This window comes from Micromys minutus (genome assembly GCF_963924665.1).
Source record: "Micromys minutus genome assembly, chromosome: 7".
Lineage (NCBI taxonomy): Eukaryota > Metazoa > Chordata > Mammalia > Rodentia > Muridae > Micromys > Micromys minutus.
The window spans coordinates 60,302,290-60,318,245 of record NC_137976.1 but is presented as its reverse complement, the minus strand read 5'-3'; the positions used below and the strand labels follow the sequence as shown (position 1 = coordinate 60,318,245).

Genomic DNA, 15,956 nt, shown 5'->3' with positions numbered 1-15,956 from the left:
TGCAAGAGGAGTCAAGGGTGTTAGCATTTTGTCTAATCTCTGCCCCACAGTTACCTGGCAATGCCCAACTCACTGTAAATGGCAGCTCTCCCTCTCTTGCCTTCTTGTTCTTCCTCCGTTCTTCTTCCCCCTCTCTCCCCATTCCCCTTCCCCTTCTCTCTCCATGAGCTCATGGCTGGCCTCTACTTCTCTACTCCCCCTCTCTCTGCCTCTACTCCCCTCCCCATTCTGTACTATACCATCCTGTGGCTGGTCCCTCAGGGGGAAGGGATGCCTCGGCATGAGCCCGTGGAGGAACCTCCCTTCCTCCATACCTGACTACACATCTACCAAAGATATTCCTTCTCCTTGTCTTTTTATAAAACACACAAAGGGAGTCCTGGGAGTCAGGGTCTGCTCCTCCCTCTGTTTGTACTAGCTGGGGATGGGCAGTAGTGGCGGGAGCAGATGTTATCCTCTTGCCTGAACAAACCACACCAAACCAACACAGTTCCACTCGGAAAGGTAGAGAGGAGAGAGAGAAGGGGAGGGGGTCCGGTCTTTTATGGGGGCAGTGATGTGATTTACTCCCAGGTGGAGGTGGGCTTCTCGACTGGTGTATCCTGGAAATGCTTGGCTGTTTCCATGGCGATGGATGTGCCAGGTCCCTGTCACCTGTGGGTGGTGCCATTGCTAGGGGTAGGAACTGTCCTAATGCCAACAGCAGGAACGTGAGGGGGACACAGATCCTCCTTAGGAGCAGAAATGGGGAACAAGACAGGGTGCTGGGGCTGACCCCCCTTTAGAGGAAGAAGATTGGGAACAGCAAGGCAGGTGACAAAAAAAATCTCACCCAAACTGGGGCTTCTCAACCAGGTATTGCCACATGGTGATATATGGCACTTGGTCTGGGTGGCCCCTGGCTTCATAAACTACAGCCTTCACCCTATAAATGGTGGGAAGATGAAAAGTTCATTACTCAGGGGACATTCTGCTTTATAGGTGGGCCATTGGTTCCTGCGAAAGATGGTTAGTTTTCAGGGACAACCAAACAGACCTGAGTCTTTTGCAACCTGGTGAACGTCCTTGAAATGGTTCAGGACCAAGCCCTGTGCACTGTGTCTGTCCCATCCTAGGAATCAGAAAATTTTATACAAGGCAAAAAATACGAACTGAGTACACACAGACAAACACAGAAGGTCATTCTCGGGGAAACAAAAAACAAAAACAAACTGTCCCCATGCATGGGAGGCCCACAGGGTTCAGAAATCAGATGAGATTGTGGGGCCCTAAGGGACAAGGAGGATCTGGTGAGTCAAACCTGTAATTACTGTGAGAAAGAAAAACACAAGGCCAGATGCGGACTTGCCTGAGGACCCCATTTCCTGCCATATCCCCCAAATGGCCAGACAACTAAATCATTCCTCAAAGGGTCTCCAATTGTGAACTCCTTGATGCTAGGAACTTCCTGCCATAACTCCCAAATGGGTGTGACAGCTGAAGCCAGATAACTATATCACTCCTCCAGGGGGCTCCAATTGTGTGAAGGGTCCACACTGACAGCAAACAAAGTATCCTCATGCTGTGTTAATCCTACCTCTGTAACCAACTCACGCTGAGTGTAATCCACTCATGCTGTGTTAATCCTACTTCACAAAAATGTTTAATGGGGGACTTCTGGTCTCTTAGTCCCGACTACAGGATGTCCCCAGAATACTGAAATTACACCACCTCTTGCTATTGCATCTCTCTCCATCTCTGTGTGTCTCTGTGGGGGTAGACATCTCACCGTTGAGCCCCCCCCTGGGGCACAACAAGATCTAGCAAGTTCTCCTGCTTCTGGTAGGGGGTAGGGAGCTTTCTCTGCTGCCCCTGGGCAGGTGACAAAATGCTTTGTCCCTCTCAGCCTCCAGATCAAACCCAAAACATAAACACAGAGATGGACAAGACAAACCAGGGCACCTAGACTTAAAAATCAGAAAAATACTCCACTATTTGGGTGGGGGCTATTCTCCATCCAGTCCTGGATGAGCCCCCAAATGTAAGAGTCCACGATTCAATGAAGAATGATACCCCAGACTCAAATAGTATGCAAAACCAAAGAGTGTTTTATTCTGCAGAAGTCCAGCATGCTGAGGTCTACAGTTTACGAAGATGGAGATGCCCAGGTGAGTTTGCAGGCCCAATTTAAAGCACTTTTTGGGAAATCCAGGGAAGAATAAGTGGCCTTTATCTAGATTGGTTGGCTCAATCTCCAGGGGTATGGGGGTCTGCGGGATTGGTTAGAGCTCTGGAGATATTCCAGAACCCTTGCTTGGGAGTGGAAGGATTTCTGCTGATAAAAGTCAGTATTCCTTAGGAACTTGTGAAACCGGTTTTTATCTGCCAAAAGTAGTCTGCCAAGGAGTTTTATTGTAGATATGAGGAAGAGAACTGTCATTGCCTTTGATAGAAGGGACATAATGGCTACCTGTGGGACCTTTCAGCACATCAAAGCTCATGCCTGCCTCCAGGGGTCCCTCAGCCTCACAAGTACCTGTTACCCATTTCAAAGTCCAGTGCAGTATCCTAGCTCCTCTCACCTCCCCTGCCCTGACAGGGTTTCTCTGTATAGCCCTGGCTGCAAAAGCTTGAATGGAAAGGAGAGCATAACCACTGCCAAGTGTGGTTGAGGAGAAAGATGATGTAATAGACGAGGGAGAGGACAGCCAGAGGCATCGGGAAGAGTCAGATGTCCAGACTGACCATGGGTTGGGCAGTGAGAGGAAAAGGAGCAAGGAGAGGAACAGAAGAGAGAGAGAGGAGAGAGGGGCAGGAGACTAAGAGCGAGTGAGCAAGGGAACAAGGAGGGCATGTAGCCAAAATGACAGTTACATGGGTATCAAGCTGGGGTAGGGGTGTTGGTAGGGGAAGAGTAATGAAGCCCAACCCTGGGTTGGGGAGGTTTAGGGTAGGGGGCGGGATGAGAATGATGGAAGGAGTCACAGATAACTGAAGGAGACTGTCTTGGTTTTTTTTGAGACTTAACAAAACTCTCCCAATAGAACAGGCAGACCTCTGGCCTATAGATCGAATTCTAAGACAGCCAAGGCTACACAGAGAAACCCTGTCTTGGGGGAAACAAAACTGTCTGCTCTTGGACTTTGAAATCTGCCTGCCCCTGCCTACAGAGTGCTAGAGTTAAAAGCATGTGCTACCATGTCCGGTCCCCCCTCCCCCGCCCCCAGGGAAAGGGTCTTGAGTATTCAGGGGGGCACAGTAAAGAAACTGCAGTCATGATATTATTCTGGTTTTTATTGTAGATATGAAAGAACAGCCAGAAGCATCTGAAATAGTCCAGAGAGTGAAAGAAGTAGACTTAGAATATAGACAGGAAGCTGGATGTGGCAGGGCTATCTTCCAGGGAGCCCAGAAACCGTCATGCATTTTAATATGCAGACACAAGCCTGGGAAGACTTATGTCCCTTTTACCAGAGGTAAGGGAACCATCTCACGATTTCCTGAGTAATGCTGGATTTTGTTTCACAGCTAGAAATACTATAGTCCAGTTTGAGTTCCTATCTGGATATTTGGGCTGTCTTTGGAGTTTAATTTCCTTTGAACCGAACCGAACCGAACCGGAAAGCATGATAAAAATATACTGTATGACAAAAATTTAAGAACAAGCAAACAAAAACGTGTGCTGGGCTTGGTGGCCAACACCTTTAATCCCAGCATTTAGGAGCCAGAGACAAGTGGACCTCTGGGCGTTTAAAACCAATATGGTCTACAGAACGAGTTCCAAGATAGCCAAGACCCTGTCTCAAAACGAAACAAAATTATATATAAATTCTACTTGTCTCCTACTTTTAAATCACAAGTTGTCCAAAATCAGAAGGGATGGTGTGCAGATGTGACCCAGTAGCGGTCTAGTTCCAGCACCCATAAAACTTGGCATGGATAATTCTGTTATCCCAAACCTGGGGAGATGGAGACAGGAAGGAATTAGAGGCCAGTCTGACCTACGTGCACCCTATCTCAAAAAATAGGAAGAGAAACAAAAGGAATTTAGACCGGGTTTGGTCCTGCTTCTCACTGGCTCTGAGCAGGTGGCCAGTTGCCTAATTTCCCTTAAAAGGTCCTGGTCTCCGTTTGGTACTCAATTTCCCAGCGGGCTCCAGGCTTGCAGCCAAGCGCAGGCGCAGCGGAGGCCACCGACACATCACGTGAGCGACCCGTTGCCCTGGCGACGCGCTTCTGGACCTTAGATCGCTGCTACCCGCTGGCCCTCCCTCTAGAGATCTGCTGGATCCAGACGCAGAGATATGGCTCTGTCCATCCATGGCCAGTCATTGCCAGCCGGCGCCTCCGAGGGCTTGTCCGAGGCCGACAAGGGCTCAGGGGAGCCTGAGAACACCTATATTCTGAGGCCCATCTTCCAGCAAAGGTGCGTAGAGGACAAGGCACGGGGCGGGGGGGTGGATGAGGGGAGTGGGGCCGGGGCATTTGGGAGCACCAGCGAGGGGTAGGGCGGTTTGGGCATTCCAACGTGGCGGTTTCTCCACCACCGAACTCTGCAGTTGGACTAGCAGGTCTTCCGGGGCCATAGACTGGCACTGTGGAAGTGGTTGGCTTCTCGGAGGCTTTAGGGGGTGCGCCAGCGGGACAGGAAAACCAGAAGCTGGAAACAAGCAGCTTACTAGGAGTCCTCCTAGGGTTATTGGGTGCATACCTGTGCCAGGATGCGCTTACTTCTAGCACCTGACTTGTGTCTTAACACAGCCTTTCCCATGTAGCGTCGATCAACACCGCAACGGGTTGCTAATGGAGGGCGGTCAGTTTAGACTGTAGGATAGATACATCACTAACTTCATCTTACAAAAGAAAAAAAGGGGTGTGTGTGTGCTTGTGTGTGTGTTAAGTGTTTGGGTGCACGAATGCTACTTATGATTAGGGAACAACTTTTGGGAATTGATTCTGCTCTGTTCTTAAACTATGTGGATCCTGGAGATTGAACTGAGGTATGAGGCTTGAATGCAAGGACCTTTATCAGCAAAGCCATCTCACTGGATCCAACAGAGGATTTTTCCCCCAAGGGGTGCACTTGGTTGGTGAGGAGTTGTAGAGATAGCTCAGTCTGAATGCATGAAGACCTGAGTTCAATTCCTGCGTCCCTGTAAAAAGCCATTGTAATCCCAGTGATGGAAATTTGATCCCAGTAATAGAGAAACAAGACTCTAGGACTCCCTGGCTAACCAACCTGGCCTCATCTGCAAATTCCAGTGAGATACCCTGTCTCAAAATCATGGTGGAGGGTTGGAGATACATCTCAGTAGTTAAGAGCACTAGCTACTCCTCCAGAGGACTGGGGTTCAGTTCCCAGAACCCACATGAAGATCAGATGTTGTCTTCTGGTCTCTGTGGGCAGAGGTTGCATGTATACCACTTAGTCATACATGCAAACAAAACATCCATAAACATAAAATAAGTAAATCCTTAAAACGGTAGAGGAGCTTTGGCTATATTTCCATAACAACGTCATGAAGCAGTTTCCTCATGAATATAGAAAAATGTATGTTCTGTTATCTCAGTAAATATCCTAAATGATGTATAGAGTGGTATTGAACTGTATTTTTCTTGAAAACAGTGAGGAGTGATGTTAGTAACAAGCACGCCAGGGATCCTATGAGTTCACATGTGACTTCTTTGAAGAGAGGCCTAGCATTTTATGAAATACTGAAGGACAATAAGCAGGAGCTGGAGAGAATTGCTGCTCCTGCAGAGTACCCAGCGTTGGTTCCCAGCACCTACATGGTGGTTCACAATTGTTCGTAACTCCAAGGGCAGCAGGAATTACACATATACACGTGGACATACATGCATAAAAATAAAATTTTATACACACACACACACACACACACACACACACACACACACACGTAAAAAGTGTAAACAGTAAGTAAGATGGCTCAGCTGGTTAGGCACTTGTTTTCAAACCTGACAACCAGAGTTCAATCCTGAAGGCCTAGATAGTGAAAGGAAAGAATCAATTCCCCTATACATGCCATGACACAAAATAAATGTTTAAAAAAAGCTTAAGGGGAGAAGTAGGCAATAATATTGGGCTGGGTCAGTGCTAAGGATTTAAAACAGAGCCTTGTGCATGCAAGGCAAGTAAGTTCTTTACACTGAGCTACATTCCTATGTTAATAAGGGCACATTTTGAACAGATCAAATTGAGACAAGACCATATGCACACCTGATTGATTTCAAACTTCCAAAACAGAGAGGACAAGCTTGAATTCCTGATCCCACTGCCTATACCACCCAATCTAGGATTGCAGGTTTGAGCCTCTACTGTGTGTGTGCATGCTGGGGACTGAATCCAAGGGTTGATCTTCCTTAGGAGCCACTCTTTATTGGCTATTTCATTTATTGACATTTCAAATATTATCCCCCTTCTCAGCTTCCCCTCCACAAACCCCCTGTCCTTTCCCCGCTGCCTCTGAGGTGCTCCCCGACCTGCCCACCTACTCTGCCTCAGCACCCTAGCATTCCCCTACACTGGAGAATTGAGCCTCCACAGTATCAAGGGCCTCTCCTCCCACTGATTCGAGATAAGGCCATCCTCTGCTATATAGGCATCTAGAGCCATGGGTACTCTTTGGTTGGTTGTTCCAGCTCCTTCAGTCCTTGCCCTAATCATTGAGGTCCTCAGGAGCTACAGCCCAGACCTAAACCCTAGAAATCTAATGAATAATGATAGTGGTAGTGAATGTCTTTAATCCCAGCACTTAGGGGGCAGAGGCACGTGGATATGAGTTCAAGTCTAACCTGGTTTACCACCACTCCCACCCTCCAGCACCTACATGATAGCTTACTACCATCCTATATGTAGTTCCAAGGGCTCTGTACATACCTGTGGATAAAACACTTATGCACATGAGATACAAATAAATCTTTAAAAAGAAAGCACAGGGACTCAGTCAATATAGACTGTAATGTAGACTGGGAGGAGTGGACATGGTAGCTTGGTAAGAATGATTAAACTTTAGATTATTTGTAAGAATTAAGACAGAACAGATAGAATTTAGTCACCAACCAAACTGATTCCAAGGGTTTTAGCTTGAGGCCCTAGAAAGCAGCTGAGAAGACTCCATGAAGACCTAGCTTAGGCAAGACAAGCTGACTAAGGAATGTCTAATTTTATGTGTGGCACTGCTGATAGAACTCAGATCCTCAACACATCAGGCAAATGCTTAACTAGCTGAGCTACATCATCCTAAGATGTTCATTTTGGGTTGCCTATTAGACATGAAATGTGTTTCGGTCTTAAGTTCATGAAGGCCATAGATGTAGACAGGGGACGTGAATTGTTTGCTTGTTTATATTACCTTTATAATGAAAATGCAAAATAAAACAAAATAAAAGCCATTAAGGTTACTGATCAAAAAAGATGAATGTGAAGGCAGTTAGGGCTCTGAGCTGACCTTTAGATATTCTTGGACTTAGGTTTAGACCCTCTGTGGTTAAAGACTGCATCCACGCTGTGCTTAAGGAAGAACTGGCAGGTGCTGAATATTCTCCAGATGAAATGCCTCAACTCACAAAACGTCTGTCAGAAATGATTAAAGATAAACTAAAAGGTAACATGGGCTGTAAGTAGAAATAATGTTCCTTCAAACACCCAGTTCTACCCATTTGTTCTTGCCCAACCCCCTTTTTTGTTTGTTGGTTTCAGACAGGGTTTCTCTGTGTAGTGCTGGCTGTCCTGGAACTCACTCTGTAGACCAGGCTGGCCTCAAACTCAAAAGATCCTCTTGCCTCTGCCTCTTGAGTGCTGGGATTAAAGGCATATGGAACCCTGCCCCATCTTTAAACCCAGGATGTGAACTCTGCATTTTTAATTTCATAAGACCTCATTCTTTAGTGTCTAGAATTCTATAATTATTCGGTGACTTTTACTCAGGTGGGATTTTGTAGATGGTGGGAAAGAGTATAGATCTGCACTAAAGCATTATAGGGAACCACTGTCCAACAAATCCAAGTATTCAGAAAGGCCTCCTTTCCCTCCTGTTTTTCTCTCCAGCCTTTGACTGTGTGGTCAGTTCAGTACATTCCCAGACTGTCCTAGGCCCACGTCTGCCTAAATCCTTAACTGCTTTTCTTCTTCAGCCCTCCATTCTTGCCAAACTCAACATCTACACAACACATGTTGTGCTTTTGTCTCTTGCTAACAAAAACATTTTTGTTGTTTGTTGTTTGTTTTATTTTATGAAACAGGGTCTGATTGTGTAGCTCTGCTGGCCTAGACTTGCTATGTAGACCAGGCTGGCTTGGAATTTACAGAGCTCCATCTATCTCTGCTTCCTGGGTGATGGGATTAAAGGGGTATCCCACCATACCTATCTCAAAACACTATTTTTAATGTTAGCATCAGAATTTTTTTTTTTTACTGTACCACCCCCTTCTGAGAGTCGGGGATGGAGCTCCAGGCCTCCTGCATGCCAGGCAAGTGCTCTACCCCAGTCACAGTTACACATCCAGCCCTGTCAGCCCTGTCCTTTTATTTCTTCCTGTCTCTTCATTTATTTGGTAATATGCCAGTTCTTATTCCTCTAGACCACTCTGTGAAAGTGGAGGGTTTGTTCTCACAACAGTGTTCCTTCTCAGCTAATACATGAAAATGACAAACATTCATAGTATCTTTAGTATGGTAAAGCTCACATGATAAATATAGTTACATTTCTTCTGTAGTCTACACTCAATGCAAAACAAGGCATTTTTAGCAACAGCAATTTAAGAAGGTGCATGTCATTCATGGTAATAAACACTAGAGTGCAAGGACAAATTGACAGTTAATATTGACATTTCATTAAATTCATTACAAAAATTACATTAGGCACATTTTGTAATATATGCGCCACTATGAAGAGAACTAGTCATGCTAAGCCATGCTCTAGAGCCTCAGAGTCAAGTGCAACTATAATAACACTGAGAAAAAAGTTCACTGCTTGGTAAGAAGGTAATACTCTGAAAGAGCTTTGTTTAGTGTATGTGTCTGTGTAGTTTGTTTGTTTGTTTGTTTTTAATTTAATTAATTAATTTATTTGTTTATCGAGACAGGGTTTCTCTGTACAGCCTTTGGTATCCTGGAACTCACTCTGTAGACCAGGCTGGCTTTGAACTCAGATATCTGCCTTCCTTTGCATCTGCTGGGATTAAAAGTGTGTCTGGATTCCTAATATCATCCACCCAGGCTGTTATTTGCCACTCATGCTTAATATCTATAAATTTATTTTTTCTATATCCCCCCCACCTCAAGATAGAGCTTCCTTTGCCCAGGCTGGCCTCAAACAGACTAGAGAAATTTAAAGGAAAAGTTAAGCTTTAAGGTTTTACTGCAGGGTAACTTTATAGTTAGTTAGGGTTTATCTCCAGGTCTCAGACCCCTACCTCACCATCATATTCCTTAAGTACTTGTGGACTGAGTGCTTTTGTCTACTGTGGAAGAATTTGTGTTCAGTAAGTAATTTTACTATGCACTTGAATATAGATAACCTTCTTTTCTTTTCTAGAATTGGGATACGACCGGTATAAAATGGTGGTGCAAGTGGTAATTGGAGAACAGAGGGGTGAAGGAGTATTGTGAGTTGTTTTTTCTTGTCTTTGTGCTCTTGGGAGTTATCCATTGTTTGGATAGATAGATAATTTAGTAAGCATATGTCTTTGCAAAAATGAGGATGGTTTAACAGATGCAACTATAAACTGAGGAGGTTTTGGCAACTGAATAGTAAGGCTAATAGTAAGTCTGGGTGGGTTCCAAGGCTGAAGTCTTTTGAGTCATCTCTTATAAAGTCATGACACTTGTTACATGCTCTGTGCTTTGATGTCAGCATTACTTAGCATCTCCTTGTCAGCAGGGCCTGACTCTGACCTCCTGACAAGGCACAGTATTTGATTTGCAGTGTATTTTTAAAGTGGCAGTATTTCTTTTTATCCCCAGCTAGGTTTCAAATGAGTGAGGCTAAGAGTATTAGATTTACTTAAACAAACTTTATCAGTCACTGATCTATTCTAAACATTGAAATTAATCTGGCTCCCTCCCAGACAAACCCGTGGTATTTACAGTTTAAATTAACATCTGGCACACTAGGCTTTATGTGTGTTCTTCCATGATGTCTCTGGGACCTTCCTTATGGTGAATCTCCTCAGTATAATGCCCTTCTGTCCTCTGAATGGTGGAAGTCCTACCTTATTCTCTCTCTGTACAGCCACTGGCTGATCAGCTTTTATTGACAAGTCAGAGAATAATGGGGAGCAATGTTTACACACATCTGAAGCAGAAGAGTATCAACATAATGATTATAATGCTGTGTCAGATTAAAACCAGGTAGCAGGATGGAGAAATCAGCATTTGAATACATGGATAATCTTTATACAGTGCACAAAAACATTATGCCTCTAAAGGTATTTTCAAATTCTACTTTTGTTTGTTTCTGAGACAGGGTCTCATTGTAGCAATAAGCTGGCCTCAAGTACATCTATGTGGCCGAGGATGACCCTGAACTCTAGATCTCCTGCCTCCCATTCCCAGATGCTGGGATTACAGGCTTTCAGGACCTTACCTGGCTTTTGCTTATTTCTGGAACAGGGTCTCTCTATAGGTCTTAGTAGCAACCTTCCCCAGCCTCAAAAATGTTGATTTTACTGGTCTGAGCTCCTAATCTGAGTCCAGTTAGAGGACTGAGTTCTAGCTCAGAGTTGTCCCCTTCTTGCATAGGTTTCTATAAACTACTAGGTTGGATGAAGTATTCTCTAAGGTCCTTTGTAAGATCTCTCTTTCTATTATTCAAGAACTGCACTCTCTGAAAGACCCAAGTGTTCTCGCTGAAGTAATGTACAGTAGAGTTCCACTTCAAGAACCAGAGACTTGAAGAGATTGAACCCTACAGTTTTCAGAGCTGGCTGGGGTGCTGAGGTAGCTAGGGGCTCTGGGCCCTTCCCTCTGTTTGCAAATAGTCACCTATGACTCCCGTACTTCCTGGTTGTCCAGCACACATCGCTTTACAAATAGAATTCTCTCCATGTACCATGGAAGGTTTGGAAGCATAGGCCTGTCAGAATGTAGGAAATAGGCTAACTTGGGCAGGTGAGTAGAGATGTAGACTACTGACCATTCTTCACTGGCATTTTAGCATGGCTGCTCGCTGTTTCTGGGATGCAGACACGGACAACTACACTCAGGATGTTTTCATGAACGTAAGTTCTTGGGAAACGCCTTTCTTCTTCCTAGAGACATATGGCCATCACATACCAGATTACTGCTAAAATTTGAGGATACTGTAGTATTTTTGAGACATATCTCTTAAGACTTTTGGATAAGGTGTGCTATTTTGGGGGTGTAGGTGTGGAGACAGTGTTTCTCTGGGTAACCCTGGCTATCCTGGAACTAGAGACCACGTTGGCCTTGAAATCAGAGATCCACCTGTCTCTTGCCTCCCTAGTGCTGGAAATAAAGTCATGTGCCATCACTGCCCAGCATTGGTGGTTTTATTTTAAATTTTACTATTTTTAAAGATTTATTTATTCATTATATATAAGTACACTGAAGCTGTCTTCAGACACAACAGAAGAGGGCATCAGATCTCATTACAGATGGTTGGAGCCACCATGTGGTTGCTAGAATTTGAACTCAGGACCTCTGAAAGAGCAGTCAGTGCTCTTAACCAGAGCCAGCTCTCCAGTCCTAAATTTTACTACTTTATTTGTGAAAAACTACAAACAGAATTCATAGATATTTATATTTAAAGCAGGAAAATGATAAATTTATTCTAATAACATAGTTGTGTACATTATAAATTACCTTTAGTAGTCAGGTATGGTGGCGTATGCCTTTGATCCCAGCACTTGGGAGGCAAAGGCAGGTGTATCTCTGAGTTCAAGGCTAGCTTGCTCTACAGGGTGAGTTCAAGGATAGTCAGGGCTACACAGAGAAACCCTGCCTGGAAAAAGAAAACCAACTAACCAACCAAAGGAAAGGTTGAGAATACCTTCCAGTTTAGGCTGTATAGAGTCTGCTCTTGTGAAGAAGGCCTGGCAGCAGGAGCAACAGTTTGTAGCTCTGGCTGTGGCCCATGTTCAGGACAGGTCTTTCCTCCTCAGTTAAACCTCTCCTGATAAAGTCCTACAGACTTGCTGAGCAGTTGTTTCTGAGATGAATCTAAACTTAGTCAAGTTGACAATGAAGATTAACCATCATAACCACCCCCTATAAATCACTGTGTTCTAAAATCCAGTTCTGACAGTTTTAAGAGTAATAATTAACTTAGTTTAGAACTATCTGTTCATTCAAACATACCACACTTCACTGAGCTACAAAAGAATCTGGATGAAGATTCTATAAACAAAGAAAACTTTCAGTAATAAAATCATCTATTTTACCTTAAAGATACTTCTCAAAACTAAAGAAAAATAGAAGTAATTATAAAATAGGAGTAACTGGGAAGCAGAGCACCCATCTGGCTGCTCAGAGGTGCCAGTGAAGAGACAGGAATTATCTTTGTGTTTGGTTTAGAAAGCTGGCATACTGCATCTCCTCTCCAGGCAGCAGACACAGAGCTCAGCCTTGTCGGGAGGCCTGTGATGTCACGCTTTTTATCCATTCAGCTATGTTTGGGCTCAGGAAAGAATTCAAACCCTGAGTAAAGTAAGTAGGTAGGAAGTAGAGGGTCATGCCTGCCATCTCCACACTTGGGAAGCTGAGGTAGGAAGACTTTTGTGTTACATAACTAGATTCTCTGAAAACCAAAGGGAAAAAAGAAAATTGACAACGATCTAGTGTCAATTTCAGTTTCTGGCTTGACCTACTTTCCCATTAGCACTAATACCATGGATTTCTGTTTTGTCTTTTTATTTTTAGGACAGCTTATTCTGTGTAGTGGCAGCATTTGGCTGTTTCTACTACTGAGTCTTTGGAAAGTGACTGACTTCCAGGAAACCTTAACTTTTTATATTGTTAAATTTTCTGACCAAATAAAAATAAGTTGGCACTTTGGTACCTAAATTCTGCTAAGTTTTATATATTTAAATGGGTTGATTTTATTATGTTATCTGTGCTCTTTTTTTTTTTTTTTTAATCTGTGCTCTTTTTACATTTGGAAAAATAGAGAAAAAGGAGGGGAAATTCATTTTAATATTTCAGATGACTATATACTTGAGTCTATTTTCTATTTATTGTTCCTTAGAAGATGTAAAAAAAAATCATATATAAAATAAATTGTCTTCACCTTTTATGTCACGAATAGTTTTTATGCTGTTACAGTTTTCATGACTTTCATAATAGCTGCATTCATACCAGTAGGTTATATTTGAATTTTGACCTTTCCTTATTGAGAGGCTAATTTCAAATTTTGCACCATTATAAAACTTCAGAGATGAATTTGCATATTACTCTTTGTATTGTTGCTTTTGTTTCCTCTTGCCTATATATATATATATATATATATATATATATATATATATATATATATATATATATATACATACATACCCCTTTTGTTTAGTGACAGGGTCTGAGAAATCTCAAGTGTATATGAACGTAGAGCCTTTTAATCTTCGGGCATTTCAGCAAAATGGTGGTGTCACATGCCTTTAATTTCCACACCCAGGCTGGAGAGATGATGGCTCAGTGGTTAAGTGGTTAAGAGCACGGACTGCTCTTCTACAGGTCCTGAGTTCAATTCCCAGCAACCACATGGTGGCTCACAACCACCTGTAATAAGATCTGATGCCCTCTTCTAGTGTGTCTGAAGACAGCTTCAGTGTATTAGATTAGATAAATAAATCTTTAATCCCAGCACAGAAGAGGCAGAAGCAGGTGGATCTGTGAGTTAGAGGCTAGCCTGGTCTATACAGACACCTTGTCTAGAAAAAAACTACCACCACAAAAAGATTTCTATGTTGGCTACAATTTAAACTACTATCTTTGTTGATGCCCTTCTTCCCAGAGAGGCCCTTGGTGTCTCCAGCTGCTATGTCCTTTTGGGGGCTATTGTATCTGCCTTGTCCAAACACCTTTTTGAACTTAAAAGTGTGTTAGATTTTAATATTTTCTCCTTGGAAGCACCTCAGCAGATGTACAAGTTTACCCATCCTCCTTCCTGTTATGTTCAAGTGAAAAATGCAAACAAATACATTAAAGTCCCCCTCCCCCATCTTTCTCCGGTAAAACTATGTACCCAGTTGCCTTACAGCTATAAAACTGCACAGGGTGTGGTAGCTAATGATCGAATTCTGGAGGCTGAGGCAGGACCACAGCAAATTCAAGGCCAGCATGGGACAAATAGTTAAGTTCTAGGTCAGGCTGGGCAACAGAAAAGGCCATGTTTAATATTTACTTTAAATTCCCCTCAAAAAATTACCACCACCACCACCACCGCTCAAAAAGTCTGGAGAGAGCGCTCCGCGGTTAACAGTTAAGAGCACTTCCTGTTCAATTAAGACTAGAGTTCAAGTCCCAGCACCCAGGTATTCACAAAGGCCCGTTAACTCCAGCTCCAAGATATGTCACCCGATTTATGGCCTCCGAGAACACACGCAAAAAGTGTGCGTGTGGGAACCTCTACAAAACACACCCCCTCGAAAGTTCACCGTAGGGAGTTCGTTCTCTACACTACACCCTCATCCGTGCATGTTTGCCTTTGCCTCCACACCTGCTCCACTACTTCCCCGGTCGATTTCGAGGGATCATTTTCCGATGAGTCAACCTAGGTCAAAATAACTGGGAAAATAGGGTGAGCTCAGACCCGAGTTCGTAGCGGGCTCGGATTCTTCGGTGAGGTCGGACCACAGAGCCAGCCCTGTGGAGTGCGAAGGGCGACGGGCGCAGGGAACGCCGGGAGACCACAGGCCGAGCGCGCGCCCCGGCGGCAGGAGGTGCCACACATCCGGAATTCCGGGGCCGCTGACCCCGCGCCTGCCTCCAGCGCTCCAGCTCCGTCACTCCTCAAGCCCGGCCCTGCTGGAAGCGGAACGACTCTGTCAGGTTGTGGTTTTCAGGAATGCGGAGGTGGAATTGACAAGAGGGCGGGCGGTAGGCGGGACTTCCGGTCCGCAGTCCGGTCAGATGTTTCCCGGGCGTCTCCCCGCAACCTATTTGACTTCGCTACTTGGTGACGCGGCGCGGGGAAGGAATCCGAGGGGACCGGAGCTTAGAGGAGTTGAGGTAATGAAACCCGGGACAGTGGGTGCTTGCGAGGACAAAAGCAGTCTGGGACGGTGAGGGGGCTGTGACTGAAGAGTAGGTCAGTGACAGGGGAGTGTGAAGCAGGAGGCTACTGTGACCGAGGTACAGTGACAGCCAAGAGGACTGTGACCCAGGGGTGGCCGCTTGTGAGGGGTCTGCGACCCCCGGAGCAATAACTCTGACCTCGGAGAGCAGGAGGCAGAGGCTGCGACGGGACCATGACTGAGTAAGTATGCAGCAGTGACTACCCGGGGACGGACTGATCGATGGATAGTAACTGAGGGATTGACCCGAGGGACCATGAAGCAGCGGCTGCGAGGGCGTGCTCACCAACAAGCAGTGACTTTGAGGGCTGACTTGGAGAAGAATGTAAGATCAGGAATTGGGGGTGGTGCTATCAAGTCGTGTCTGTGTACAAAGCATGAGTTGAGTGAGTGACCCGGCACAAGTCTTAAGAAGAAACCGCACTTGTGTTGAGACTTACCAGAGTTTGAATTTTACGGGGAAACTTCCGTGGGTGAGAAACTTAATTCACCACTGAGTTAGTTTCTTCATTAGTAAGTGGGAAGTTCAGAGTCAGACTCTGTCTCCCAACTATGAGTCCTAGTTTACTTTTGGGCTGTGAAGATGAATTAGTTGGATTGCAACTGAATAGATACAGACAACTGCACTAGAATGGACATTCCCACTATGTTCATATAGGAAGGGTTTAGGAAATGGGTTTCAGGTGTGTTTGCAATGATGATGTAAA

General features: G+C 44.6%; 2 protein-coding genes across 4 annotated transcripts in view; both read left to right on the top strand.

The window, feature by feature from the left end:
- Positions 1–4,280: 4,280 nt before the first annotated feature.
- DYNLT2B (dynein light chain Tctex-type 2B) lies at positions 4,281–12,952 on the top strand (the record flags this gene model as incomplete). 2 transcript variants are annotated; one of them, XM_080918829.1, is made up of 5 exons in its annotated part: positions 4,281–4,405; positions 7,471–7,604; positions 9,537–9,606; positions 11,157–11,220; positions 12,881–12,952. In XM_080918829.1, exons 1-5 carry the CDS (start codon positions 4,284–4,286, stop codon positions 12,926–12,928), a joined length of 438 nt encoding a protein of 145 aa, XP_080774955.1. In that variant the 5' UTR covers positions 4,281–4,283. The 2 variants fall into 2 exon arrangements, with proteins under 2 accessions (XP_080774955.1, XP_080774956.1); XM_080918830.1 differs by lacking the exons at positions 9,537–9,606; positions 12,881–12,952 and having other exon boundaries at positions 11,157–11,218.
- Positions 12,953–15,060: 2,108 nt separating this feature from the next.
- PCYT1A (phosphate cytidylyltransferase 1A, choline) overlaps positions 15,061–15,956 on the top strand; it is a 45,696-nt gene continuing 44,800 nt past the window's right edge. The window contains exon 1 of one of the 2 annotated variants that reach the window (XM_080919123.1): positions 15,061–15,184. The gene's annotated coding sequence lies outside the window, so the exon portion shown is untranslated. The other variant, XM_080919124.1, reaches the window with a different exon arrangement.